At 42.6% G+C, this 27,868-nt stretch overlaps 1 protein-coding gene and 1 long non-coding RNA gene across 2 annotated transcripts; both read left to right on the top strand.

Moving 5' to 3' along the window:
- Nucleotides 1–986: 986 nt before the first annotated feature.
- LOC101171840 (solute carrier family 12 member 2) lies at nt 987–26,413 on the top strand. The gene is made up of 26 exons (XM_004072807.4): nt 987–1,653; nt 4,196–4,318; nt 4,477–4,552; nt 5,523–5,618; nt 6,829–6,968; nt 7,053–7,163; nt 9,021–9,129; nt 9,245–9,372; nt 9,936–10,020; nt 10,827–10,975; nt 13,393–13,500; nt 13,812–13,935; nt 14,022–14,123; nt 14,247–14,402; nt 19,620–19,719; nt 20,118–20,229; nt 20,301–20,441; nt 20,552–20,658; nt 20,897–20,976; nt 21,866–22,006; nt 22,129–22,248; nt 23,096–23,207; nt 23,430–23,516; nt 23,738–23,873; nt 23,969–24,036; nt 25,979–26,413. The coding sequence occupies exons 1-26, from the start codon at nt 1,192–1,194 to the stop codon at nt 26,112–26,114; spliced, it is 3,309 nt and encodes a 1,102-aa protein (XP_004072855.1). The 5' UTR covers nt 987–1,191; the 3' UTR covers nt 26,115–26,413.
- On the top strand, nt 14,410–19,521 carry LOC110015658. The gene is made up of 2 exons (XR_002290910.1): nt 14,410–14,655; nt 18,667–19,521. It is a non-coding gene; the product is annotated as an uncharacterized LOC110015658 (long non-coding RNA).
- Nucleotides 26,414–27,868: the final 1,455 nt, after the last annotated feature.

Genomic DNA, 27,868 nt, shown 5'->3' with positions numbered 1-27,868 from the left:
GCTGCCGCAGAACAACCCCCAGCCTGAAGTCCATAGGTCCAACCTGCCCTTCTAATTTGGCTCCCCCTACTTGGGCGTTCTACAAGTTAAGTTGCTTTCTCCTCACTGTGCCATTCATCTTTTCAAGGCAATCAGAAACCCAAAGGTCAAACGTACCCCCTGCCCCAATCATAGTGAGAAGCCGTGAAAAAAAAAAGAAGATCAAGAAGATTTGAAGGGGAGGATCATTATTTCCTGCTGCTTGGACGAGTTTCTTCTTTGATTGCTTTCCTGAAGTTCCTGGAGTTTGAACTTCATTCTCGTCCAAAATATACTAAATACTAAAGAAAACAAAAGAATGTCAGACATTTGATCTATTTTAGACATGAAATGCCCTTTAAATCAGACAAGGTTAGTCCAGCAATTACATCTACAACCACAAGGTGCCAGGATTTTCCAGAGTCAAACGCAGCAGTCATCTGCATCCACAGGTGTCCCTTCAGCACCACAGACAGATCTCCTGCATGTCACGTGATCTCTGAGTAAAGCACAACAAAAGCCCCGGTGGCAAAGTTTTTATCTGATGCGCAAGCTAACCAAAACCACGCTAGTTCACTTTGATAAAGTTGCTATTTATTGTTTGGTGTTTGGCTTCAGCATCAACAGTAGCTTTTGTTTTCTATGCTAATGCCCCCCTCCCATCAGTGTCTTGGCCTCAGAGTGCGTCACCAGCACTGATAACAAATGCCTTTGTTGAAAACTCTCATGCACGCGCACATGCTGTGCTTTTCTCGTGGTGTTCACTTTGGCACGCGCTCTGGCGCGTGCGTAAAGAGAGAAATGACAATGAAACCAAGCTCCTTTATTTCTACTGTTTTTATCTGATGCGTAAATGAAAGTCCAGGATTCCGCTGAGCCGTCAGAGCGCAGGGAGTGCAAACGACAACGACCCCCCCTCCCTCTGTGCGTCCCCCCCCCCCTTCCACCACAGGGGGGAAAGAGGAGACAAGAACAGATGACAATAAACTGTTTGAGCCACAACAAGGTGGAGCGCCACAGAAGAGGGGGGAGTTGCGCTCTTTACGCACGGCGCGAGGACATCTCTGCAGTGCGCCCTGACGCGAGCGCTGCGTTCTGAAGGGGCTCCGCTTTGGAACCAAAGACTTTTTTCTGCTTTAAAGCTTGGTGGGGGGTTCTGCTTCGGTGGTTGAGATGTCGGGACAGAAACCGTCGTTGAAGACCGGCGGCTCCGCTCAAAGCCGCTTTCAGGTTGACGTGGTCACGGAGGCTTCGTCCGCTGCATCTGCGGGTCAAACCCCTCCGGTCCCTGGGACCATCGATGGCCTGCGGCCTCCTGAGGAGTCCAGGGGACGGTTCAGGGTGGTGGGCTTTCTGGACCCCGGTGCGCTTGGCACCGCCTCGGACATTGGGCTCCCCCCGGACGTCTTCCACGAGCCGGACGGTACAAAGAGCGACTCAGTGAGCCTGCACTCCACCGGCACGGGCCACACGCACATCTCTGACTCCCATTCCAACACCTACTACATGCGGACCTTCGGCCACAACACCATCGACGCCGTCCCCAACATCGAGTTCTACCGGCAGACTGCGGCGCCTTTCGGGGAGAAGAGGACCAGACCGTCCCTGTCGGAGCTGCACGATGAACTCGATAAAGTAACTCGATTTGAAAGATTTTCTTCTTATTTTCCTACAAGAAAATTAAAAAACTCTGGATGAAAAGTACCTACAATAGTTATGTTTACGCGCCGAAAATGACCAAGAAGCAGAAAATGACCAATTTAGTTCAACTTGAGTAAATTATTTTAAAAATCAGGATTTGTGCTTCTTTTAACTGTTTCAACCTAAAATAAAGTCAACTCATAAAGACCATCTGAACCCGAGCTATACCAAAATACAATTTATGAAAAATTCCAGGCTAAAGAAAATTCAAATTACATTATAAAACGTTTGGATTGAGGTCACTAGAAGTGTCAGCTTGTTCAACGGACTGTCCGATTCTGACCTCCAGCAGAATTGAAGCTGCGCCTCTTCCAGATCTGAGCCAGGGGAGCGCGCATTCGAAAGCGCTTCTCTGAGTCTGACGCGAGGTGTGTCTACATCTAAAAGGGGGCGCGTCTAGGGAAATCCTTCAGCTCTGACTAACTTTGAATTTTGAATGTTGCAAATATCTTTGAATTTTGAATGTTGCAAATACGTGTCTGCCTGTCTGTGCGTGCATGCATGCGTGTAGTTAGGGTACATGTGAGGAAGCATAGTTTTAGGCAGCCAGTGCGCGTGCTCATGTGTTGCTTTACCTTAACCATCAATGCAAACCAGTGAAATTCGATCCCATCCTTACAGGGCTTAGTCACCCTAAAACTAAAAAAGAAAAAACAGAACTTTTGAGAGGTTTTAATTCATCTTTCAATAGATTTTCAATGCTCAACTAAAAACATAAGTAAATAAAAACTGTGTATTTGCCATTCCTGTCTTTTTTCAACTCCAACTGCGTCATGCAAGAGAAAGATTAGGTAAATCCCCTAATTGGCCCCAAAAGAAAAAACAGAAATTCAACCCCCCCCCCTCCTCCCTCTGTTTTTGCTATGAAAATAATGTTAACAATTGCTGCTAAATTATTTGTTGTTAAACTCAAGTCTCCAACTGTCAGGGAGGGAGGGCTGATGAACCCGAAGGACCCAAAATGCAGAGACACCGGGAGGCACACAGTTCCAGGGCAAGGGGTTTATTCTTAAACAAAAGTGCTGCAGAGCAGGGAAACAGAACTAAACTTACTGTGGGTTAACATGAAAACAGGGCAGAAGAAGCCATGGACATGACAGCCAGGGAAGAGACATTTATGGACCAGCACAAGAGTAAGGCAGGAACAAGACTTAAATACAAACAGCAATGACAAGACACAGGTGAACATGATCAGGAGAGATTGGGACCAGGGAAGTAGAACTCAAAACCATGACATAACAGTAAACCTTTCAAAATAAAACAGGAAACAGAACGGAAAGAAAAAGCCAATACAAAGAACCCAAACCATGACACCAACAGGTGAAGTGTCTCGATGATGGACATTAGAGACAAAAACTCTTGTCTGTGGCAGACAATTTTTTTTTTGTCGCACTGTAAATGTAAACAAGCAGTCAATAAACAAATCAACTTTCCATTGAACTCCTGAAATAAGCAGAATCGTGTCTGCATTTTAATTTAGCTGATTGTGAAAAAAAGACAAGCTGTAAGTTAAATAACAACACTCAGTTCAAATTGTTACGTTTTTTCTTTACTTTAACTTGATTTTTTTTTAAAAGGACATCAAAAAAATGATTATTATTGAAGTTTTATGTTAAGGAGCAGCTTGAAGTCATCAGTGAGAGCTCACCTGCTATCAAAGTCAAGTATTTGACTCTGCATCTAACCTCCTGCTACCCCAAAGGGCCTAAACTGTGGTGGGATTCACATAAATGACCTGCTATCCACACCAAAGAACAAAAATGAGTGCAACACATGGAGTGGAGAGAGAAAAAAAACATCCCAAAATGAGCAAATCTGATGTCACGGCAATAACATACATGAAAAGTGAACATGAAAGGCTGTGGAGGGACGAATGCTTCTTCAGTTTTTTTGTTTGTGAACAGGCAAGAGGGGGGTAGTTGCCTCCACATGAGCAAATGTTAAAAAAAATGTAAAAAAATAAACGTGGTTTGATTTGTTTTTGTCTTTAGTTCTGTGCTTAGAAAGGATCGTGGAAAACAAGTGAAAGAAAAATTAAAGCGTAAACTTTTCAGCCTTCCGATGCTGAAAAGTTATCCATTATTTTTTTACTGAGTTTATTAACGTTTATTTTCTGGGTGTTTCCCTTGAGAAGGACATTCAGCAAACTGAAAAGCAAATGAGGTGGCTTGGCTTTCCTTTTTTTTCATCTTCTTTAGCAGAAGAACATCTTTTCTGACTCAGTCCCACAATGCATTGCAGTCACAAAGTCAAAAGCAAAGTCATAACCTATCGTAGCAGGTAAAGCTGTGAATCATAAAGCATTAAAGATACCCCAGAAAATACATTTTAACTTGTACAATTATATACTTTGTAATATTTTTCTGGTTGTATGTTTTTGTTCTTGAAAGTTGAACAAATAAAACTTGGACTTTATAGGAGGTTTTCCACCTCTGACCTTTTTCTCATTATTCATTCTGCTTTTCTGCCTTATCAGGAACCATTCGAGGACGGTCTGGCCAATGGAGACGAACCATCGGCAGCCGAAGAGGCAGCAGCTTTGATGGCCAAAGAGGCGAAAGGAGGGATGGTCAAGTTCGGCTGGGTCAAAGGAGTCCTGGTTAGTCTCAGGTGGAGCGTGTGGAGAAAAGCCGGTTTAGTGAAATCTGGACCTCTTGTTTGCTGGCAATCATCTGCTGTGGGACAATAAACAGCAGCACATGTGCCCTGGTTCTTCATCCTTCTTCCTCATCACTTTGTGTCCTCCTTTCATTCCAGGTGCGCTGCATGCTGAACATCTGGGGCGTGATGCTCTTCATCAGGATGTCCTGGATTGTGGGTCAGGCTGGAATTGGTGAGTATCAATGAGACCTTGATGGTATCAGATGGTTTGTTTTCATGTGGATCACGATGCCTTGAACTAGATCTGCTCTTTACTCTTTCACTTTCTGTTCCTAGTAGCAAGTGATGAGCAGCGTTCCAGATTATGACTGACTAAAAACACCAACATTTGAAAAAAAACCAGAAAAACACCGAAATCTGAGGTTCAGCTTCCCTGCTTTTAATTCTTTAGTGACAAAAGTCATGTAGGATTATTAAAGAATAACCTTAGGACATAAAATGCCTTTGATTTATTATGTTAGTGCGGATGATCTGTAGTTAGTCTCTACCTTCATCCTGGTCTCGGGTTCTCTAAAAGGTCAGATTCTTTCAGTTGTCAATTCTAATACATTCAGATTAAGGAGTATGTTACTTCTTTTTCGTGTAAAATTAATAACATTTAAATTTCCTATGTCATGCTTTTCTTAAGCCTTTCAGAGGAAACTATATACATTTACATGATAATATATTATTACCTTTGGCCCATAATGTTTTAGTCTAATAAACGAGCCTCAGAGCGCATGCTCGCTCAGTTGAATCGATGTTTCGGGACTCGATGTATTTGCCTGTGACCCCGTGACCCTGAGCATTTCCACACACTCCTCTGTCCCACAGGAAAACACTGAGATTGACTTTCTGTAACACTTCTGTGCACTAAGTTTTCGTAATGTCTTAATTGTTTGAAAAAATATCCAACATTTTGCATTTATCTGATACAGTTTAGACTTTGCCTTTCACATTTTGCATAACCAATAGTTAAGAAACAGATCTTTTTTAAAGCAAAATCATCTGCTTTTCATCCTAATTTTAAAGAGTTGAAATAAATCAAATGTAATCATTTGATGTTTGTTTTTTTTTTTTACTTTGACTTGACATTTCCTAAAGTATTCCATTTTTAAAACAGATGTTTACAGGGTTTTGTGTCATCTTGTTTTTTTAAACAGGACTCACGATTGCGATCATTCTGATGGCTACTGTGGTCACCACCATCACCGGTCTGTCCACTTCAGCTATAGCAACCAACGGCTTTGTCCGAGGAGGTGAGTCCTGAGGCTTCTGCGGCACTCAGCCTGCACAACAAAGCCACATAGAAAACACAGAAAGCCTGAATTGTATATGTTAAGATAAATATGCGACTCCTTTGGACACATTTGGTTTGGTTTAAGTTAACCAGAGTTTATGTCCTCCAATAATCGTGAGCAAGTTTTCAGTCTGAATACATCTGACCCATTTTTCAAGGTGATTTCAGTTCGTCTCCAATTCGACTGAGATTCTTCGGTCTGATCAGGCTCCATGCTTGGAGCAGACCAAAACGGCCAACGTAGGGGTCAAATGATCTAAACACAAGTAGAATGTAGCAACCGATGATCCGTGGACAAATGTAAAGTAACGGTTGTCGTGTTGACGTCAGCCTAAAAGCTATCTTGTAGGTCCTTAGCAACTTTCTCTTAAAAACAATGCCATAACACCACAACGATGAGACACAGCAACTCATTCAAATGTGGTCGAATGAATGCAGATTCATTAGGGCAACTTTTAACGTGATTCACGTTGCTTTTCACAATCCATATGTCATAAACACTGAGCAGTGTGCCTTCTTAGCCGTCATCTCCTCAGTAACCATCTTGCAGCATGCCTCCACCGGACCAAAGTAAAAAGCCGACGTTGATACGGACATTCAAAATTGCTCGTAATTCCTGGCCGATGAGTGAAGAGATCTTTAGTCACATTGTTTTGTTTACAAGCTTTGGTTCAAAACAGGAAAGTCTGCTTGCTGGCAGTCTGAAAACAGACCAAACGCAAGGTTCAGGACTCGATCTGCACCAAATTAACCATTGTGCTATCCTATGGGGTCAAGATGATGTGTTCTCCCTACCATGACAAAGGTGGATAAAGGTGAAGAGGATTTCATGTAATCCATGGACACCAGTGAAGATCACAAATCATTGAAGAAAAAAGGTTCAGAGCACTGTCTAGTGGGTCTAGATGACCCCACTCCCAATGTTAAAGTGCCTAGGATAGCACAAGGGTTAAGCTGACTCAGTCTGGACAAACAGACTTTTCCATTCTGATCACACCCTTACGTTCATGCCTCTAATGACATTTTTGAAACCTCTCAGACCCAGAAAGAACAACTGAAACCACCAGAGTGTTTGCATTCCCTAAAACTCTCCAATACCTTTACGAGTCTTTGACACCAACTTGTAACACTATTTTCTCTGAGGTTCTCCTGTAAACATTTGCTTTCAGGTGGTGCATATTACCTCATCTCCAGGAGTCTGGGGCCAGAGTTTGGAGGCTCCATTGGCCTCATCTTTGCCTTTGCCAATGCAGTGGCTGTGGCCATGTACGTTGTAGGCTTTGCTGAGACTGTTGTGGAGATGCTCAACGTAAGGAAACTTTATTATAACGAATCATCTTTATTTTTCTTGACTGAGCTGTCAAATGAATAATGACATGGTTACTGGCTGCAGGATGTGGATGCTCTGATGTTTGACGAGTTGAATGACATTCGCATCGTTGGGACTCTGACCGTCATCCTGCTGCTGGGAATCTCTGTGGCCGGAATGGAATGGGAAGCCAAGGTGGAGATGAACACTCAATTCTTTTGCTGTAGCCTTAGTTTAAAGGAATAAAAAAGGTTTTGATATTTCATAAAATTCATTCAAACTTTCCAGCAGCACAGCTCAATGATAAAAAAAAAAATCTGAGATGAAAAAAGTTGACATCATTTTAATGATTGTAGTATATTTGCAACAAAGTTGCAACTCAAAGTGCTTAATTTAATAAATATAGTAAAATGTCTATTAAGTAAAATTCCACAAGTAAGATTCCTTAAAATGTCAAAGGACATGCATGAGAACTGGAAGACAGTGGTGGGATGTTCTGTAGAGGAAGCAGAGGAGTTCCAGGTGGAGGTGGGACTGCACCAAGGATCAGCTTTCAGCTCCTTGTTTGCTGTGATGATGGACAGATTGACAGATGAGATTAGACTGGAATCTGTGTGGACCATGATGTTTGCAGAGGACATTTTGATCTGTAGTGAAAGTAGGGAACATGTATAGCAGGGCTGCTCATTCCTAGTCCTCGAGATCTACCACTCTGTCTGTTTTCCAGATCTCCAAGCCCTGCTAGCTGCTGATTAGCTCAATCAGATGTTTCCAGATTCTGATTGAATGAACACACCTGGCCCAGTTAATCAGCAGTAAGCAGTACAGGGAGAGCTGAAAAACAGGCAGGTTGGTAGAGAACCAGGAATGAGCAGCCCTGAGGTGGAGGAACATCTAGAGTGGTGGAACGGTGAGATTACAGTGCGCAGAGGTGGAGAAGGTGAAGGACTTTAAGTTCTTAGGGTCAACTGTCCAGAACAACATAGAGTGGGAAAGACGGAAAAAATGGCATGTGCAAGCCGGTTGGAACTGGTGGAGGAAGGTTTCAGGTGTGATGTGTGACTAAACAGTGTCTTCCAGAATACAAGGAAAGGTGTAGAAGACTGTGGTGGGAGCAGCTAGAGACACGGATGCAGAGACAGGAGGCAGAACTGGAATGAGCAGAGATGAAGATGTTGAGGTTCTCTTTGGGAGGGATCAGGAATGAATGGATCAGGAATGAATCCATCAGAGGAACAGATCATGGTAGATGTTTTAGAGTCGAGGCTAATCACATCCGTTTTGGTGGGACTAAAGAATAGAAGTCAATAAGACATCCAAATTTAATGTGGTGCAGACAGGCTTCCGGTTAAAACTATTTATTGGTCTGTTCAAAATAGATGAAATAAAAAGTTGTGAGTCATCTGCATAGTTCCGGCTTAGTTCCATGGTTTTTGATAATTTCCGGAGGGGGGGGGTTAAGTAAACAGGATTAGTTGATCTGGACCATTGCTTACAAACAACAGTCTTCAAGTGCCCTGCATATAGTAGCTTTTTCGTTTGTCTGAGAAACTTTAATCCAATCATCAGCTGCATAGAGACCTGAAAATGAGTCATAGTTATTTGAATCAGGTGTCTTAGCCCCCAAAAAAGGAAATCATGCAGTACAGGAGGACCACATATGAATAAACATGTGAACAAAGTCTGGCAAATTCTTTGAATTTGAATTGGAGTCTAGATTGTAGTCCTGGAAGACTGATAAGGAAACATACTTGGAGTGTCAAAGTTGGATTATACACACAGTGACAGTTTTTTTTCTAAACCTATATTTAAATTATAGGCTAAAGGTATATTAAAATTTTAATATGACCATTTAGGGAATTTTAGTGAAATTATTTGATCTTTATTGCTCAGTTTTGGCTCATCATTAAGAACAGTGCATATGAGTTTAGTTAGTGCCAGAATCAAGGAAAGAAATGTTTATCAACTGATATTATACTGTAAATGAGATTGATGTGTTGTAATTCAACATGCACATATATGTTTTATAGATTTATTTTCTTTGTGCATCAGGCTCAGATTGTCCTCTTGGTGATCCTGTTGGGAGCCATCGCCAACTTCTTCATAGGAACCGTCATGCCATCCGAAAACAAAAAGCCAAAAGGATACTTTGGTTATCAAAGTCAGTCTTTACTGTGATTTTTCCTTTTCAAATATTATTTTTGTTGTGTAAAAAGCCATACCCCATTGTGATGTTGTACTAACTGTAATTTTGTTTTACTTCTGCTCTCTGGCAGCTGCCATTCTCGTGGAGAACTTTGGACCAGATTTTAGGGATGAAGAAACCTTCTTCTCTGTGTTTGCCATTTTTTTCCCAGCAGCCACTGGGATCCTGGCTGGAGCCAACATCTCCGGTGACCTTGCTGTGGGTTTTTAGACGTAAACAAAGCAGTTTTGAGAAATAACTCCAGATTTCCAGCTCCACCTGATGTAGGACTGATGTTTCCATTTCTACAAAACATTTGTGGTGCAGCCAAAGCTCCATTACACAAAACACCAGTTTAGACAGTCAATAGATTGGCCAACATTCTTTTGATTCAGATGTTTGTCTGTCAGATAGTTGGGACTTTAGTTTAATGTTATTCAAATTATCTTTAATTTATGTTTTGGTGCTTGACAAGTTGTAATGCTTGGTTGTGTTAGTCTTTTAGTTACCTTTGAGGACTCTGTGTTTGGCTCCCCTGGGATTTGAGCCCCTAACCATCATACCATTGGCAGACAGGCTGATCAAATCAGTGAGCCACAGAGTGAAAACATATTTTAAGGTTTTTTTAAGTGTCAGACGTTCCGTTTCCTGTGAAGCTTTTGTTTTGGGCATTCTAGTTTTTATGGACTAACCGTCATGTAAAGTAAATTTGTCTTGTACCCAAATGCATATTTTATGGTTTAGCAAAACAACTTTGACCCTTATGATGTCTCCATGATCAGGACCCTCAGTCTGCGATCCCTAAAGGAACCCTGTTGGCCATCCTCATTACAGGACTCACCTATGTGGCTGTTGCCATCTCCACAGGTAGGCTTGAGTCTAACTTTTTTTTAATCTACATTGGGATTTATTTAACATTGATCAAGTTCTTGTTCTGGGTGTACAGTGGCGCAATGGTTAGCGCTCTTACTTGACTGGCAGCAAGAAGGCCCCCGGTTCAAGTCCCAGCTGGGGGACCTGAAACAGAAAACCAATGGGGGACCTTTCTGTGTGGAGTTAGCATGCGTGGGTTTTCTCTGGGGACTCCATCCATCCAAAAAAATCCATTAAAGATTAATTGGTTGCTCTAAATTGTCCCATAGGTGTTAACGGGTGTGTGATTTGTGGCCCTGCGACAGAATGGCAACCTGTCTTTGCCCATGAGGGGCTGGGATAGGCTCCAGCAGCCCCGTGACCCCGAAGGGGACAAAATGGTTTAGATGATGAAAAAAAAAAAAAGATCTAGTTCAGTCAACAATATTAATAAAAATATACTAAAATGTTAGCGCGGATGTTAACATTAAGTTGGGAGAGTATAATTATTCTTTTGGATAATTACAGTCATACTATTTTTATTCCAAGGTTTTTTTTTAATTATGTTTTAAACCTTATTTAAACCTTAAACTACAGAGCATATTTTCAAGAGGTAAGACTTTTTAACATTGATACATTGATCTCCCCATATCCCTCCCAACCCCAAACATACCCACATCCAGGTCCTACATAAACATACTCACGTATACATACACATATACAAACTGAAGAATCAACATTTCAAGACAAAACAACTGGTCAGATTTCTGGCTAGTGCCTCGAAAAAATGTCTGACCGTGTTTATTTTGTCTCATTTTAAGGTGCAACTATTGTCAGAGATGCAACCGGTGACCATAACGACACAGTGGTGGACACAGTGAACTGCACAGACGCTGCCTGCACACTCGGCTATGACTTTTCCATCTGTGAAGAGGGGGGCTGCAAGTACGGCCTGATGAACGATTTTCAGGTGAAAACAATAAAAAGACGCACAACTGATGCTTGAAGTAATTTGAAAAAAACCTGTTACAATACAACATGTTGTGTTCATTAAATCCTCTGCAGAGGACAGAACTCTGAGCTGCTTTAACTCCGTCAGCCATATTTTGGTTTCTGGTAGTTATTTTATTCAACAAGAAAATAGCAATGAAGGGTAAGATTTTTAGAGTTAAGACCATCTTACATTTTGATTATTTAGAGGTAAAAGCTGATGTGGGATAGTAAAACATAATACATTCATTTTTGTTTTTGTTTTTAAAACCCACTCCGATCATCTTTTTATCTATTGTCAAAGTGTTCCCAGTGGTCTTTTAATCAGAATTATGCTATTTTTAGTCAAAATCCAAAAACCTGTGTCATTTTCTAGGACATAGTTTGTGCAGAGCGGCAGGGGTTTATCATAAATTCACCTCTGAGTGGGACTGTTGATGCAGAGCAAACTCGCCCTCCCTCCCCCTCTCTGTTGCTTAGAGCTCGGAGAAGGGAGCTGGTGGCCGGCTGGCCCAGCGTGTCTTCTGTCACCAATACCATCTTTTCCAAACCGCATTTCTTCATCTCCTCCTAATTCATAAAGAAATACTGAAAATTGCAATTTTAATATTCTTTTTCTTTATATTTGTCCTCGTCATCAGAAAAATTCCACAATAATATGTTAAAAACATCAAAAACATTAGTTTCATTGGAATGTGCCTTTAGAATATTTTGATGAGAATGTTTTGTGTAATTACTATTCTCAAGTTTATATTAACATTTTGATTCTTCCATTGTCTATTACAAATGAAATGTTTTTATATATATAGTTAACTTTTTAAGTAAGCCTTCCCCCCACTTTCCATCATCCATCAGTTTGTTTACACCATCTCCTGCTAGCTTACAGCCCCTTACACCCCCAACCTACCATTAGCAATGCAAAACAATGGTGAGCAATATTGGAACTATCCAGTCATACAGTTTTGATCTAGATTCCAGCTCAGACGAGGAAAACCAAGACAGACATGGATCTATTTGTCTGCAGGTACATGTATCAGAATGGAGCGGAGCAGGGGGCTAATGGCCCACTGATTGTGGCCTCTACGTCACAGCTACATCTTTTTCCAAATGCATTCTGTCTGCTCCTGATTTGCAACATTTTGAAAAAAGAAATACTCAGAAAAGCAAAACTTCAACTTAATTGTCATTATTTGTCCTCCCTCATGAGAAAAATGCTTCAACAGTATGTTCAAAACACTATTTCCATCAGTGGTTCTTTCAAATGTATTGAAACTGTACTCAATGGCTGGTTTGGCATTAGGGTTCAAAGTGTTTGTAATAATAGACAGTAACCCTTCAGGGACGAGGAGGAATGTGTGTAAATGAAGGCACTCAGCGCAATGACGTGTGTCCACACGCCCGCAGCTATTGTTTGCTCTGAAAGGCAACACGGTGGCTACGATGAAGGCTGTCAGGATAGAACAATGTCTTATTTCCCACCGTCCTCTCAGCTGATCTCTGTATGCTGACGCATCCACTTCAGACAAACTCGTCCACGTGGACCGACCTTGTAACCTTTCGGTTCTTAATTTTAACATGTTAACATGAAAGTGATGGTTTTTTTTGACCAAACAGAGACAAGTTTATCAAGATTTAAACTTTGAACTTCAGCTTTTTTTGTGGCTTATCAGGTAAATGATGTGGCTTGGTGCTGCCTCTCTGGATACAAACACACACTTGTGCGAGTGTGCGACAGACAGAGCCGTTCCCTAACAAAGTGCAGCAAACATAATAGTGACTGTTGTCTCGAGTCACAAGCTGCTCCACACAGATCTGAATGAGAGCATTGAGAACCAACCACCTACACACTGTGCACTGAAATGCATGTACGCACAGATACATGAACACTGTCACTGATATCACTGACAAGGTGCAGTGTTGTGTCCCAAACCCTCAGAATGACAGCCAAAGACAACAGTGGAGTTGCATGAAGGAATGTTTTCCTAATTTATCCATAAACATTTAGTGAAATGACACACTGAAGATTCATAAAACATAAGCACTAATGCCATAAACACATTCAAACTGAGGACAAATGTTTTCAAATAAAATGTGTGACTGCTCCTAGCGGTAGTGTATTACCACAGTAACTCCGCAAAGTTTGGATCGGGCTTACTTCCCCGCCCACAACTCAGAGGAAAAAATTCATATTAAAATGCCTCTGGGAATGCTTTGACAATGGATCAAAAGATGATCAGAGTGGGACTTCCATCTGTATTCTGTCGGAACTTGAAAACAGTAACATTTTCGTTTACATGACAGAAGAAACATCTCGTCAAAGACCTGCGGCATGTTTCACGACAGCAAAATGACAGTGATGTGTTGAGTGAGTTTGTGTGTTTTCTGTGTGATGCACAGGTGATGAGCCTGGTGTCGGCCTTCAGCCCTCTGATCTCTGCAGGCATTTTCTCTGCTACTCTGTCCTCTGCTTTGGCCTCGCTGGTCTCTGCTCCCAAAGTCTTTCAGGTTAAGCTCTTCCTTTGGTTTATTGGTTTTGTCTGAAAATGTAGGGTTCATACAATGATCTAAGCAGAGCAGCAAGAATAATTTTGCACAAAGAAGTAACAAAAAAACATCACTGTCACCCGAGAAACAGAGCCTCTTGGAGAGTTATTGCTACTGAAGAAGGATCTGCTCTTCGAAGAAAAGCAGAAGAAGTGACCCTTCACTTTGGTTCATATGAGTGTAAAAATAGTTCAGAAATGTTGCAGGATTCAACAGGGGATCAAGATCTTATTTTTGAATCAATGAAGAGACAAAGGCTGTCTTGTTTTCAGGCTCTCTGCAAAGACAACATCTATCCCGGGCTGAGTGTGTTTGCGAAGGGGTATGGAAAGAACAACGAGCCTCTCCGGGGTTACGTCCTAACTTTCTGCATCGGCCTCGCCTTCATCCTCATCGGTAGGCTGTAAACCCGACTCCTCTGTGTCAGAAACAAACATAACAGTTGGTTTGGGTAACAAACTCGTGGTTTTTCTCTCCTCCAGCCGAGCTGAACGTCATTGCTCCCATCATCTCCAACTTCTTCTTGGCTTCTTACGCACTCATAAACTTTTCTGTCTTCCACGCCTCTTTGGCCAACTCTCCAGGTAAACTCTGCTGCCATTTTGGTTTTAGTTTAGGATGACGCTCACCAGGAGCATGACTAAAATGTTACAGTTTTTTTTTAAATGTTCTTGAATTGAGCTAAATTGGAGTTTTTCTCTCTACAGGGTGGCGTCCTAGCTTCAAGTACTACAATATGTGGGTATCCCTGGCAGGAGCCATCCTGTGCTTCGTGGTCATGTTCGTTATCAACTGGTGGGCGGCCCTGGTCACCCTGCTGATTGTGCTTGCTCTGTACATCTACGTCAGTTACAAGAAACCAGGTGGGGGCGCCATGGTGCCTACATAAACACAGCAAACTCAGAACATTTTTGGAACCGCTGTAAATAAATGCTCATGAACGCCAAGATGACCTGACACCCTTGCTGTAGCAGTGAAATCCTTCATCCTGTGGAGCAGCAGTGTTGTGAGAAAAGCAGACGGGGGCCACTAACACCAGACAATACAGAGAAGTCTGACTTCTACCTGTCCAGCGTTCTTTTGTCCATAATGATCTGATGAGTTCCCATACAGTAGGTCAGTGTTTTTCAACCAGTGTGCCGCGGCACACTAGTGTGCCGTGGGAGATGGTCAAGTGTGCCGTGGAAAATTGCCCTCATTAACTGATCTAAAAGCATTTCCCATCTCCAGGAAATCAGCTCTTTGTTCATCCAAACAGGTCCTGATAAAACACTGAGTCTTCTTCTTTCTCTTTCGGCTTTTCCCATCAGGGGTCGCCACAGCGAATCATCCTTTTCCACCTCACTCTATCATGGACATCTTCTACCCTAACATTAGCCAACTTCATGTCCTCTGTTAAGACATCCAAATATCTCCTCTTTGGTCGTCCTCTTGCCCTCCGGCCAGGCAGCTCCATCTCCAACATCCTTCTACCAATATATCCACTATCCCTCCTCTGAACATGTCCAAACCATCTCAGTCTGGCTTCTCTGACTTTGTCGCTAACACAGGCAACATGAGCCGTCCCTCTGATGTACTCGTTCCTTATCCTGTCTAACCTGGTCACTCCTAAGGAGAACCTCAACATCTTCATCTCTGCTACTTCCATCTCAGCCTCTTGTCTCTGTCTCACTGCTACCGTCTCTAACCCATAGAGCAGAGCTGGTCTCACCACTGTCTTGTACACCTTTCCTTTGAGTCTTGCTGACACTCTTCTGTCACACAACACTCCTGACACTTTCCTCCAACCGCTCCAACCTGCCTGCACTCGCCTCTTCACCTCTTTTCCACAATCCCCATCACACTGAACTGTTGACCCCAAGTACTTAAACTCCTGCACCTTCTTCACCTCAGTCCCCTGTAACCTAACGCTTCTACCTTGATCCCTCTCGTTCAGACACATGTATTCTGTCTTACTACGACTGACCTTCATACCTCTTCTTTCCAGAGCAAACCTCCACCTCTCTAGCTGTTCCTCCACCTGCTCTCTACTCTCACTGCAAATTACAATGTCATCCGCAAACATCATTGTCCAGGGAGATTCCTGTCTTACCTTGTCTGTCAGCCTGTCCATCAGCATAGCAAACAAAAAAGGACTCAAAGCTGATCCTTGGTGTAGTCCCACCTCCACCTTGAACTCCTCTGTCTGACCTACAGCACATCTCACCACCGTCATACTTCTCTCATACATGTCCTGAACTACTCTGACATACTTCTCTGCCACTCCAGACGACCTCATACAGTACCACAGCTCCTCCCTCGGCACCCTGTCATACGCCTTCTCTAAATCTACGAACACACAATGCAGCTCCTTCTGACCTTCTCTGTACTTTTCCATCAACATTCTCAAAGCAAAAATGGCATCAGTGGTGCTCTTACGGGGCATGAAACCATACTGCTGCTCACAGATCTCCACCTTCTTCCTAAGCCTGGCTTCCACTACTCTTTCCCACAGCTTCATTGTGTGGCTCATCAACTTTATTCCTCTATAGTTGCTGCAGCTCTGCGTGTCACCCTTGTTTTTAAAGATCGGGACCAGAACGCTTCTCCTCCATTCCTCAGGCATCTTCTCACTCTCTAAAATCCTATTGAACAACCTTGTTAGAAATTCCACTGCTGTCTCTCCTAGGCACTTCCATACCTCCACAGGTACGTCATCAGGACCAACGGCCTTTCCGCTCTTCATCCTTTTCAGAGCCTTCCTAACCTCATCCTTTCCAATCTCTGCTACTTCCTGCTCCACAACAACCACATCTTCCTCCCTTCTTTCCCTCTCATTTTCCTCGTTCATCAGCTCCTCAAAATACTCCTTCCATCTTTTCTGTACACTCTCCTGGGTTGTTAGCACCTTTCCATCTCTGTCCTTAATCACCCTTATCTGTTGCACGTCCTTCCCATCTCTGTCTCTCTGTCTGGCTAGCCTGTACAAGTCCTTTTCTCCTTCCTTTGTGTCTAACCTGTCATATAGCTCATCGTAAGCTTTCTGTTTGGCCTTTGCCACCTCTCTCTTCACTCTACGCTGCGCTTCCTTGTACTCCTGTCTACCTTCCTCAGTCCTTTCTACATCCCACTTCCTTTTAGCCAACCTCTTCCTCTGGACGCATTCCTGTACTTCCTCATTCCACCACCAAGTCTCTTTACCGTCTTTCCTCTTTCCAGATGACACACCTAGCACCTTCCTACCTGTTTCCCTGATAATCTCTGCTGTAGTTTCCCAGTCCTCTGGAAGCTCATCCTGACCACCCAGGACCTGCCTCAACTTCTGCCTAAATTCCTCACAAGTTTCTTCATTCTGTAGCTTCCACCACTTGGTCTTCTTTTCTGTTTTCCCTCTCTTCTTCTTCCTGACCTCCAGAGTCATTTTACACACCACCATGCGGTGCTGTCTGGCTACACTCTCTCCTACCACCACTTTGCAGTCATTAACCTCTCTCAAATGACCTCGTCTACATAGGATGTAGTCCACCTGAGTACTCCTACCTCCACTTCTGTATGTCACTCTATGTTCCTCTCTCTTCTGGAAGTAAGTGTTGACTACAGCCATTTCCATCCTCTTCGCAAAGTCCACCACCATCTGTCCCTCCAGATTCCTTTCCTTCACACCAAACCTGCCCATCACCTCCTCATCACCTCTGTTGCCCTCACCAACATGCCCATTAAAGTCTGCTCCAATAACAACTCTCTCTCCTCTGGGAAAACTCTCTATGACCTCATCCAACTCACTCCAGAATCTCTCCTTCACTTCTAAGTCACAGCCAACCTGTGGCGCATACCCACTGACTACATTCACCATCACCCCTTCGATTTCTAACTTTAAGCTCATCATCCTGTCTGAGACTCTTTTCACTTCTAGAACACTGTTTACAAACTCCCCCTTCAGAATCACTCCTACCCCGTTTCTCTTCCTATCAACACCATGATAGAACAGTTTGTATCCTCCTCCAATACTACGTGCCTTGCTGCCCTTCCACCTTGTCTCCTGCACACACAGTACATCTACCTTCCTTCTCTCCATCATGTCTGCCAGCTCTCTGCCTTTCCCTGTCATTGTGCCAACGTTAAGAGTCCCTATTCTCAAACCTATGTTCCTGCCTTTTCCCTTCTCTCTCTGGCCACGGACCCTTCTGCCTCCCCTCTTTCTTCCACCAACAGTAGTCAAATTTCCACCGACACCCTGTAGGTTAACAGCATCGGTGGCGGTCGTTGTTAACCCGGGCCTCGACCGATCCGGTATGTCTAAAGTGTTGTGGATGATTCGCATGGTTATTTTGGCAATTTTTACGCCGGATGCCCTTCCTGACGCAACCCTCTCTATTTATCCGGGCTTGGGACCGGCACAGAAGTTACTGGCTTGCAACCCCTGTGGCTGATAAAACACTGAGTAGTTAGGAATATAAACGATCATAAAATACTTTTTTATTTGTGTTTATTTGATTCTATTAAAGACATTTTGATAAGAATGACGGTAACGCGAAATAGCTGCAGCTATAACTGTGTAAGGAAAAGTCCCGCAGCTTTTACTGTCTCCACGACTCCACCAATCATTCTTGAAGGCTTAATCACATGTCATCAGTCTGACCAATCAGAAGTGGTTAAAGTCTCCACTTCCTTGTTCCAAATTAGCTCATAACTCAGTCAGTTCCGACAAAAACACCGGCTAAAGCTCGTCTTTAGCGGTGTAGCTTTCCACAGAATCCGGTATCAGACCGTGGAACAAGTGAACAAAACCATGAAGCTTAGAGACGCGAGTCTTTCTGCCGTTTTCTGGCAGTTTTTACACTACATCTCCCATGATGCATTGGCTTAAAGGGACAGCGTCTTGAAAACAAAACGAACATACAGCTTGTATGTAACTTAACTTTTATTACATCTTTTAGAAAAACATCTGCAACTTCCTGCTTTTTCTGCCACAATTATCACAAAAATGCACGTCAGATTGCCGGGGGGGGGGGGGGGGCTGTAGATCAAAACAGACTATGACTTTCTGCTTTTTTTTTTTTTTTTGGGGGGGATGCTGGTGTGCCGCGGGATTTTTGTCGAGGTTAAAGTGTGCCGTGGCTCAAAAAAGGTTGAAAAACACTGCAGTAGGTAGCAGTTTGCAGTCTCTGTTGGTTCACCATCCACCAACATAGAAGTAGAATTACATTGTTTTTTAGTTTTTTAGAGATGTGGGTAGGTTGCAAAAAGGTGTTTTAGGGACAAAACTGTTTTTTTTTTCTGATTTCCACATGGACTGTCTTATTGAACGTCATGTCAGTTTGGTTTACGTTGTTGTTTTAGCAGCAATGTCACAGTGGGACAAAAAAGTATTTGTCAATCACAGATTCTGAAAGTTGTCTTACTTAAAAACGTGAGAGAGGTCTATAGACCTAATGTTAAACTGTGAGAGAGACAGAATGTAAATGAATGCCTAGTCCACTTCAGAACCTTTGTTGTGACTTTTACAAAAGTGAATTTCACAAAATCTGATGAGTTTCTTTAATTCAGAGGCAGCGTGTATGGGGTAGATGGTGTACACTGAGCGTATAGCGCTTTTTTCCTTCCTCAAAGGTCCAAAGTGCTTCACAGTCACAGTCCCATTCACACACTCATAGTGCCTCTGCTGCTGAACACTGGCACCAACCAATAACCACCAGATGCAATGTGGGGCTCAGTGTCTTGCCCAAGGATACAGAGGGAGGCAAGCCAGGAATCAAACATGCAGTCTTCCAATCAGAGGTCAACCGCCCTGCCACTGCGCCATGGCAGCCCCATAATGAAGGATAATGGAAAAAGTCCAGTGTTTATTTAGAGCAGAATGTTAATACTAACATGAAGTTAGCTATAACTGTTTGAAGTTGAACCCAGGTCAGTTTTTAATTTTATAGTTGTTTTTTTTTTTAGCAAAACAGCTTAACTGACCATTTTTGGTGAGCTATTATTCACTTTATTGGTAAAAAAAACCAAGAGTGGTTAGGTAAGATATTTAGTTGAATTGGTACAGTCATCACCATAGTAACATCAGTTCATCTCCTCATCCTGTGATTTGCTGTTTGCCACAGATGTGAACTGGGGTTCATCCACTCAGGCTTTGATCTACAACCAGGCTCTGACTCATAGTCTGAACTTGACTTCAGTCGAAGAACATGTGAAAAACTTCAGGTCAGTGCGAGGAGACTCTAATTGTTATTACAATGCAGGACTTTATGTCAACCAATTGTTTTGTGTGCAGTATATGCTGTTTGAAGAAATGATCACATAAACAATTCTACCTTACATTGCATTTGTAGGATCCTGTCACTCATCTCAGTGTTTGTACTGTTAGGAGCGAAGTGGGCTAGAAGCTTTACTCAAAAAGACATAATGACAGTCAGTTCAACACATGAACTCCTAACCAATTAATCGCTTTAGGGTTTGATCAGCCCAACTTGACTCCCAATTCAAAGGAATAATTCTGATTCAGTGTGCAGCTGTAATACTATCAGATGAAAGCAGTTTGTATTCTTTGATTTGTAGGAATAATTGTGGGAATTAAACATGCCTTTCTTTCCCGCAAATAGGCCACAGTGCTTGGTGCTGGCCGGTTATCCGAATTCTCGACCCGCTCTGCTTCAGTTGGTCAACTCTTTCACCAAGAATGTGAGCCTCATGGTCTGCGGTCACATCCGAACGGTACACACCGACACACCAAACTCTTGAGGTTTACATGGAACCAGTCCTCCAAAGTCCTGTTTCTCCTGCAGGTCTCCCGAAGGCCCAACTTCAAAGAGCTGACTCAGGATTACGCTCGCTGTCAGCGCTGGCTCTCCAAGAAACGCATCAAGGCGTTTTATGCTCCAGTTTTTGCAGAGAACATGAGGTACGGAGCGCAGCTACTTCTGCAGGTATGAGCAGCACATCAGCATTTTAAATATGAGCACATTTAATAACTTTCATTAATGTGAAAAATAAGTTTTGTGTAGAATTGGGCTAAACAATTCATAGTTTCTTTCAGGCTGTTGGTTTGGGACGTCTGAAGCCTAACACACTGGTCATGGGCTTCAAGAACAACTGGAGTGATGGAGACATGAGAGATGTGGAGAACTACATCAACATCATACAGTAAAGACCTTTCATTGGTCGAGTTTTTCTTTTCTTCATCAAACTAATTTGAAAGTGGACCAAAGAAGAACAACCTCAGTGCAACAAAGCAGCTCCAAACCTTAGAAAAGCAGCATGTTACAAAGACTTAACATGTCTGGATTGGATGTGCTCTGTCAAGGAAAATCAATCTCAGAGTTTTAAAAGTCAAAAGATAAACTCTGGGTTTCTATGTTGAAGCAGAAATCTGTCATTGCAGTGACGCTTTTGACCTGCAGTTCGGAGTTGTAATCCTCAGACTTCTGGACGGACTGGACATCTCTCACATTCAGGGACCAGGTACGCCTCTCTAAAGGTTCCACACTGGGCACCACAGGGCTTCAATTGATGACAAAACACATGAAGCAGCTGGTAAAGTTGTAGAAAAGACTCAGGGAGAAGCCATTTCCTGTCCACATTTGGACGTGTCTCTTTAGTGTGTGGTAGCTGAAGAGATCAAGTAGAAGAAGACTTGACCATGCAGGTTTGTTAGCATCCCCGTAGGTGTGTGGGTTTAAGGTTTTGAGAAGTCCTTTACTAAGGACAGTTTGACTCAGGAAACATTTTAAACCTCATCAGATCAGTAAGTTTCACATCATGGTGACATAATGACATTTTCACCAAGGCTTGAATCATTCAATCCTTGAATCAAACCTTGCGAAATCTAGATTACTTACCCATAATTTTAAAAAGCTGTTAATGACAAATTTCCATTTTTTGGTAGATTTATTTAGGAAGTCCCTTGAGTCATATACGCTTTAGAAGATAAGATTGTAGGTTGTGTTTTTCTGGGAATTCTAAAGGGTGAGCAATCTGAAGAAAGAACATTTCCTTAAGATGTTTCTGCTCTTGGTTGCATGGTGGTATAGTGGTTAGCAGTCTTGCCTCACAACATAAAGGTTTAAATCCCAGCTGGGACCTTTCATGCATGGTGTTTGTCCGTAGTCTAGAAGTATGCTTCATAGGTTACTTGATGATTCCAGGTGTTCCCTTCGTGTCAATGTGATTGTGTGGCCCTGTGTTGATGTAGCCTGGTTAGGGTGGTGCATCCCCCTATTACCCAACAGTAGCTGGGATTGGCTCTGGCACCCTGATGACCCCCCTTCTGTTTACTCCTGAAGTCTTCTCTTTCCAGCACAGAGTTTCCGAATTATGATAAGTCATTTAACGTCTCAGTTCTCCCCCACAGATGAGCTGCTGTCATCCCACGAGAAGCCACCAGTGGGCGCCAAAGATGCCTTAATATCTGTCAACTTGGTGAAAGACTCGGACTCGGACTCCTGCCCTTCAAAGTCCACCAGCAACCAAAGCAGCCCACTCATCATACGAGGTTAAGAATCAGACCATTTCCATTTGTTCTGGACTGCCAACGTTCCCCACTGACTAAAGATCATAGGACTTAGTGTGACTTTGTGTATTTAGAACATGTTTTGTTGTTGTGTTTCCTTGCAGCTACAGATATCAAGTCTCCTCTGAGTCTAACTGACCAGCGGCTGCTGGAGAGCAGCCAACAGTTTAAGAAGAAACAAGGCAAAGGAAGCATCGATGTGTGGTGGCTGTTTGATGACGGAGGTCAGTTTTCAGCCCACCCCCACATCAGTGACACCCCCTACAACTCTGCAAAATACCAAACCCGTGTTTGCCTAATGAGTACAACATTTTGACAAATAAACGAGAAAAAGTTCATTCGGGGTGAAGGACGAGTTGTTGCATCAAAAAGATGCCCTTCACTTTCGATGTCTTTCTTTAGGGCAGCTGTTTAGGGGTCAGTTTCACAACAGAAGGCCGTTAGTTTAAACCCCGGATCGTTTTTGTTTGTGTCAAATTTCAGTGTTCTTCTTAAATCAGATGCAAACTGAGGTGGGTTGTTTTGTGTTTTAGTTGTGTCTCATTTCAAAGAGTTGTGCCAGAGTGCAATAAGGCCTGGACTCAAACGAGTGACTTATTACTTATTATATTATTAATTATATTATTAATTACTTAAAATATCACTGTAGTGTCCACTGCACCAATAATTAAATAATTATTGAATAACAATTTAATTTAATTTTTAAGATTGATCTACTATTGATGACTATTCTATGGAACATCTTTTCTTTGATTATTTATGAATAAATATTTACTATTTATTTTGATTCGAATGAAAACTAAAGCTGTAGACACTTCTAAAAAGATGATTCCTTACTGTATACTAAGGTAATGTTAAAACGTGTACAGTTGTTACAAGCCAGAGGTACTTTGTCACAAATACGGTTCAGAACTTCTCGACGGATAGAAAGATAGATGCGTGTATGGATGGACATGTGGATAGACAGATGGATGGACATGTGGATAGATAGATAGATGGACGGATGGATGGAAGGATGGATGGCGTCACACAAACTGGTTGAAGTTCACTCTGTCCCTTGTGTGTCTGCAGGTCTGACTCTGCTCATTCCATACCTGCTGACCAATAGGAGTAAGTGGGGCGACTGCAGGATCAGAGTCTTCATCGGAGGGAAGATCAACCGAATCGACCATGACCGTCGAGCGTGAGTCCTCAGATGTTACCAGGTTTCATTTTGTTGGCAAGATGAGTCAGGATTAGGCAGTTTTTAATTCTGCCAGACACGCAGTACTTTACAATCCAGAGTGATGTAAATCAAAGACATCTCAGTCTCATTTTTTTACGACTCACGTTCATGAACCAACAGCAGCTCGTGTTTCAGATGTTTGAGTCTTGTGCTCCACACATCCTGTTTGTGTTTCCTCAGAATGGCCACGCTGCTCAGCAAGTTCAGAATCGATTTTTCTGACATCAACGTCCTCGGGGACATCAACACCAAACCCAAGAAGCACAAGTAAGAGTTCTGATGAGTCTACAGACATGAATCCGCTCTGTGCCGCAGAATTTACACTGACAAGGACCTGAGAGTCCAGAGAGTGCCGTTCGGAAATGGCAGAAAGGTTTTGTCTAAGTGATCAACAGATTATGAATGTTTTAACATAAAACAGATGCTGCATATAAACAATGACGTTTTTGCTCTGTAAAGACCTGGTTTTGTTTTTATCGTTGGACCAGTAAGCTGAGCTTCAAGGAGCTCATTGAGCCGTACAGGCTGAAGGAGGACGACATGGAGCAGGAGGCTGCGGAGCGGCTGAAGGCTCAGGAACCTTGGAGAATCACGGACAATGAACTGGAGCTTTACAAGGCCAAGGTTTGCCCATCCAGCACTGCTCTAACTAATTACTGAGCTAAGCTCTGATTGCACACCAGACTGGCACTCACCTGCACTTCTCGTGTGACTTTCAGACCAACCGTCAGATCCGGCTGAACGAGCTGCTGAGGGAACACTCCAGCTCCGCCAAGCTCATCGTGATGTGAGAGCGCCTTTTTTCTGGCCTTTGTTTAGAAACTCAACATCAATACAATAACAATTAATATTTGGCACATATTAATAGTAACAGAATATATACAAGACCTACCAAATCCAAACAGCTCTTTGTACTTTATCATAACGAAAATCTATGATAAAACTTTTTTTTTCCCTAAAAACACAGCTTTTGAAAGAGGAGGCTAAAGCAGTTTCAGGTGGTACTTTTGAGGTTTCCTGGGCACTAAGCCAATAAACGAGGAAGCCATTTGAACAAAAGTAGGCAATCTACTGAAGAAAAAAAATTGTTGCTTTATGCTGACAGTAAAATGTTTCCATGAAGGAGCTCAGACATAAGGTATGAAAAAGAAATAGGAGACAGAGCAAAACCCTGTGGAACACCAGTGGACAGGCGTTGAGAGTTGGATTCCTCATTTGAAGCAGAGAATGAAATTTGGTGAGAATGTTTGTGGAAGTTAAGACAGTGAGTAAACCTCGATATGGTTTGAAACACATGGCTAGTCCTTTTGTCTTAAGCATGTAACTTCACACAGCCATGTCCACAGTGTCATCTATCATCATCAAACCACATAAGTTAAAATACACTCACATGCCCAACTGCTAGTCAACTCGCGTTTCTAATCAGTCAATCACATGGCTGAAACTGAATGTATTTAGGCATATAGACATGGTCCAGATGATCTGCTGCAGTTCAAACCAGCATCAGAACAGGGAAGAAAGGTGATTGAAGTGACTTTGAACGTGGCATGGTTGTTGGCGCAGGTGGGCTGCTATGAGGCTTTCAGAAACTGCTGAACAACTGGGATTTTCACCCACAAACATCTCTAGGGTTTACAGAGAATGATGTATCAAACTTAGGATAATTAGACATAAAATAAAATATTGTTTGAAAGGGAGTGGAAGGAAGCAAAGTTACATAATCCCTACCCTTTGTGAGAATGGTCAGAGAAAGAGAAAATATCCAGTGTGCGTCAGTTCTGTGGGTGGAAACGCCCTGTTGATCCCAGAGGTCAGAAAAACTTTGTCTGGTCTGATGAGTCTCCATTCCTGCTGCAACAATCAGATGGTAGAATTTGGCCTCAACAACATGAAAGCATGGATCCATCCTGCCTTGTTTCAACGGTTCAGGCTGGTGTTGGTGTTGTCATGGTGTGGGAGATATTTTTTGGCACACTTTTGGCCCCTTAGTACCAGTTGACTTTTGTTCCAATGCCACAGCTACCTGAGTATTGTTGCTGACCATGTCCATCCCTTTCTGGCCACAGTGTACCATCATCGTATGCTACTATCCAGCAGGATGAGGCGCCATGTCATAAAGCTGGAATCATCTAATCATCACTATTTGGTGTTTCCACACATTGGACCGGAATGATGAATTGATGTTTTTTTGCTTGTCAGCTGTGATGAGATCTGGTCATCGTTAGGTTGTAGTAAAATAAACCTATCCAGTCTCAATCCAAATGGTATTTTCCTATTTCGATTCGATGATCGATTTATCTAACTTTGAAACTATTTTTAATGGTATTAGTCGATTCGATTTGATTCTGCTTCAGCCAGGTCGATTTGGTTTGATCATAGGAATAGAAATCGATAAGTTGATTAATTATTAAACCCTTATAAATACCTAAACTTTAAGTTTGTTTGAATGGCTTCAAATATTTGTGGGATCCAGAAACCTAACTCTCTCGGCAAACTGAAGCGTTGGTCTTTGGCTCTAGATAACTTATTTTTTAAACGTTGAAACTGACTAATGTTTCTGTGTGTGTGTGTGTGTGTGTGTGTGTGTGTGTGTGTGTGTGTGTGTGTGTGTGTGTGTGTGTGTGTGTGTGTGTGTGTGTGTGTGTGTGTGTGTGTGTGTGTGTGTGTGTGTGTGTGTGTGTGTGTGTGTGTGTGTGTGTGTGTGTGTGTGTGTGTGTGTGTGTGTGCAGAAGCATGCCTTTGGCCAGGAAGGGTACGGTGTCGAGCGCCCTCTACATGTGCTGGCTGGAGACTCTGTCCAAAGATCTGCCGCCGCTGCTGCTGGTGCGAGGGAACCACCAGAGCGTCCTCACCTTCTACTCCTAACACCCGCACACGGTCCTGCTGGCTGCTCTGAATGTTTGCTTGGATTCCATTAATAAATTAATCCACTCTGTCAGTGTTTGGTTTCTTTCATGGAGGCTTTAACTCCAGTAAAACTTCAGTCTTTAAGTTTTCTTTGCATTGACTGTGATTTCTGAATATGTGATTGTATTCTGAAGGTGTATTTTTACTTTTATGAGGCAGAACAAAGTAACAGTTAACTTAATTTTGTACACTGTTTTATTCAAGTATTAACTAAATTGTGTGTGTGTGTTTTTTAAATAAAAAATTGTTGCTTTTTTCTAATGTTTCAGATTTTCTAAATCAAAATCTCATTTAAAAACTATTCAAAGAAAAGTATTTGTATCAAATGAAATGTTTTAGCTAAACATGAATCAGTCTTGCTGCTAAAAAAAATTCCAAACAGTCCTCAAAAAAATTATGTTTCAGAACACATTTTAAAAAACAATTTCCAGTTACTTTGCAGAAACATTTGTGGCAGAATGACTCTAAATTTTATATTTAACAAAAGGCACTGGTGGGCACCGTGGCGACAGGCGGAGCGGGCTTGGGCTACTTCCCAAAGACTATGGTCAGCCAGGCCCATGGCAAGGAAAGACACCGTCTTCTCCAGGAAGAGGTCCGAGCAGGTGTGGAGGAAGAGCGAGCGAGCAGGTTGACGGGTCTTCGGCAGCAGGGAGCATGGACTAGGTGGGAGAGTACACTGCAGTGCAGGCAGACATCTTGCAGGCAGACTTCCATCGGGTCCGTTTCCTGGTACAAGCTGTCTATGATGTCCTGCCAAGCCCAGCAAACCTCCATGTCTGGGGAAAGAGTGAAACACCATCCTGCCTTCTTTGCTCTGGGAGTGGCTCTTTAGAACATCTCCTTAGCAGCTGCCCAAGGGCCCTGGCTGATAGTCGCAACCGCTGGCGCCATGACCAGGGGCCTCATTTATAAACGTTGCGTACGCACAAAAGAAGGCGTACGCCACTCTCTACGCAATAGTTGAGATTTATAAAAAGCAAACTTGACGGGAAAATGTGCGGTCCTTCACGCAAGCTCTGACCCAGGCGTACGCACAAAAACGGGTGAAATGAGAAACGGCGACACCGTTGGCAGATGGAAGAAACACGTGAAAGTGAAAATGACAATACTGCCTCTCATAAATAACATGAAGACTTCACAAAGCAAGACTTACAATTAACAGCCTATACGAACACCCGTTTGATCGATCAGCAGTGAAACAAACAAAAAAACCAAACGAAAATTACAACAGAAATTCAAATGAACATTTATTTGCAAAAAGAAAAGTGAAATATGTTCTGCAATATTGGCATGTTGTGCAATTCATCCTCATAAATAATATAGTTAACAGAACGAAATAATTTACAAAACTGATATTCTCGTCAGTGTGTCCGTCTGGCGGAGCAGATATAGGTGCGGGCGGACGGACGGACAGATGGATAGATAGAGAGAGATGCATTAATTGTCCACTAGGGAAAGTTGTTTTCATAGTAAAACATTTCTTAATAAGCTACAGAATTATGGTATTCATGCATATGCCTTTAGTTTGTTTTATTTTTGATAAAACAATGTATGGCGTATGTCTCAACCATTCAGAAAGCAACAAGAAATTACATTTGCGCTGAACAATTTCCCATTTCCACATCGATTATTCCCGACATCTGTAGCTTGACGCACAATGGCTGATCTTGCGCTCTTAGAAGATGTGGCAAATGGAAGAATTCGGAGTG

The sequence above is a fragment of the Oryzias latipes genome, chromosome 9 (assembly GCF_002234675.1).
Source record: "Oryzias latipes chromosome 9, ASM223467v1".
Taxonomy (NCBI): Eukaryota; Metazoa; Chordata; class Actinopteri; order Beloniformes; family Adrianichthyidae; genus Oryzias; species Oryzias latipes.
This window is presented reverse-complemented; position numbering and strand designations above follow the sequence as displayed.

Coding starts and splice junctions, on each gene's coding strand:
- LOC101171840 (XM_004072807.4), top strand. CDS start 1,192: ATGTCGGGACAGAAACCGTCGTTGAAGACCGGCGGCTCCGCTCAAAGC. Junction 4,553..5,522: donor TGTGGGTCAGGCTGGAATTG/GTGAGTATCAAT, acceptor TTTTTTAAACAG/GACTCACGATTGCGATCATT. Junction 24,037..25,978: donor TCCGCCAAGCTCATCGTGAT/GTGAGAGCGCCT, acceptor GTGTGTGTGCAG/AAGCATGCCTTTGGCCAGGA.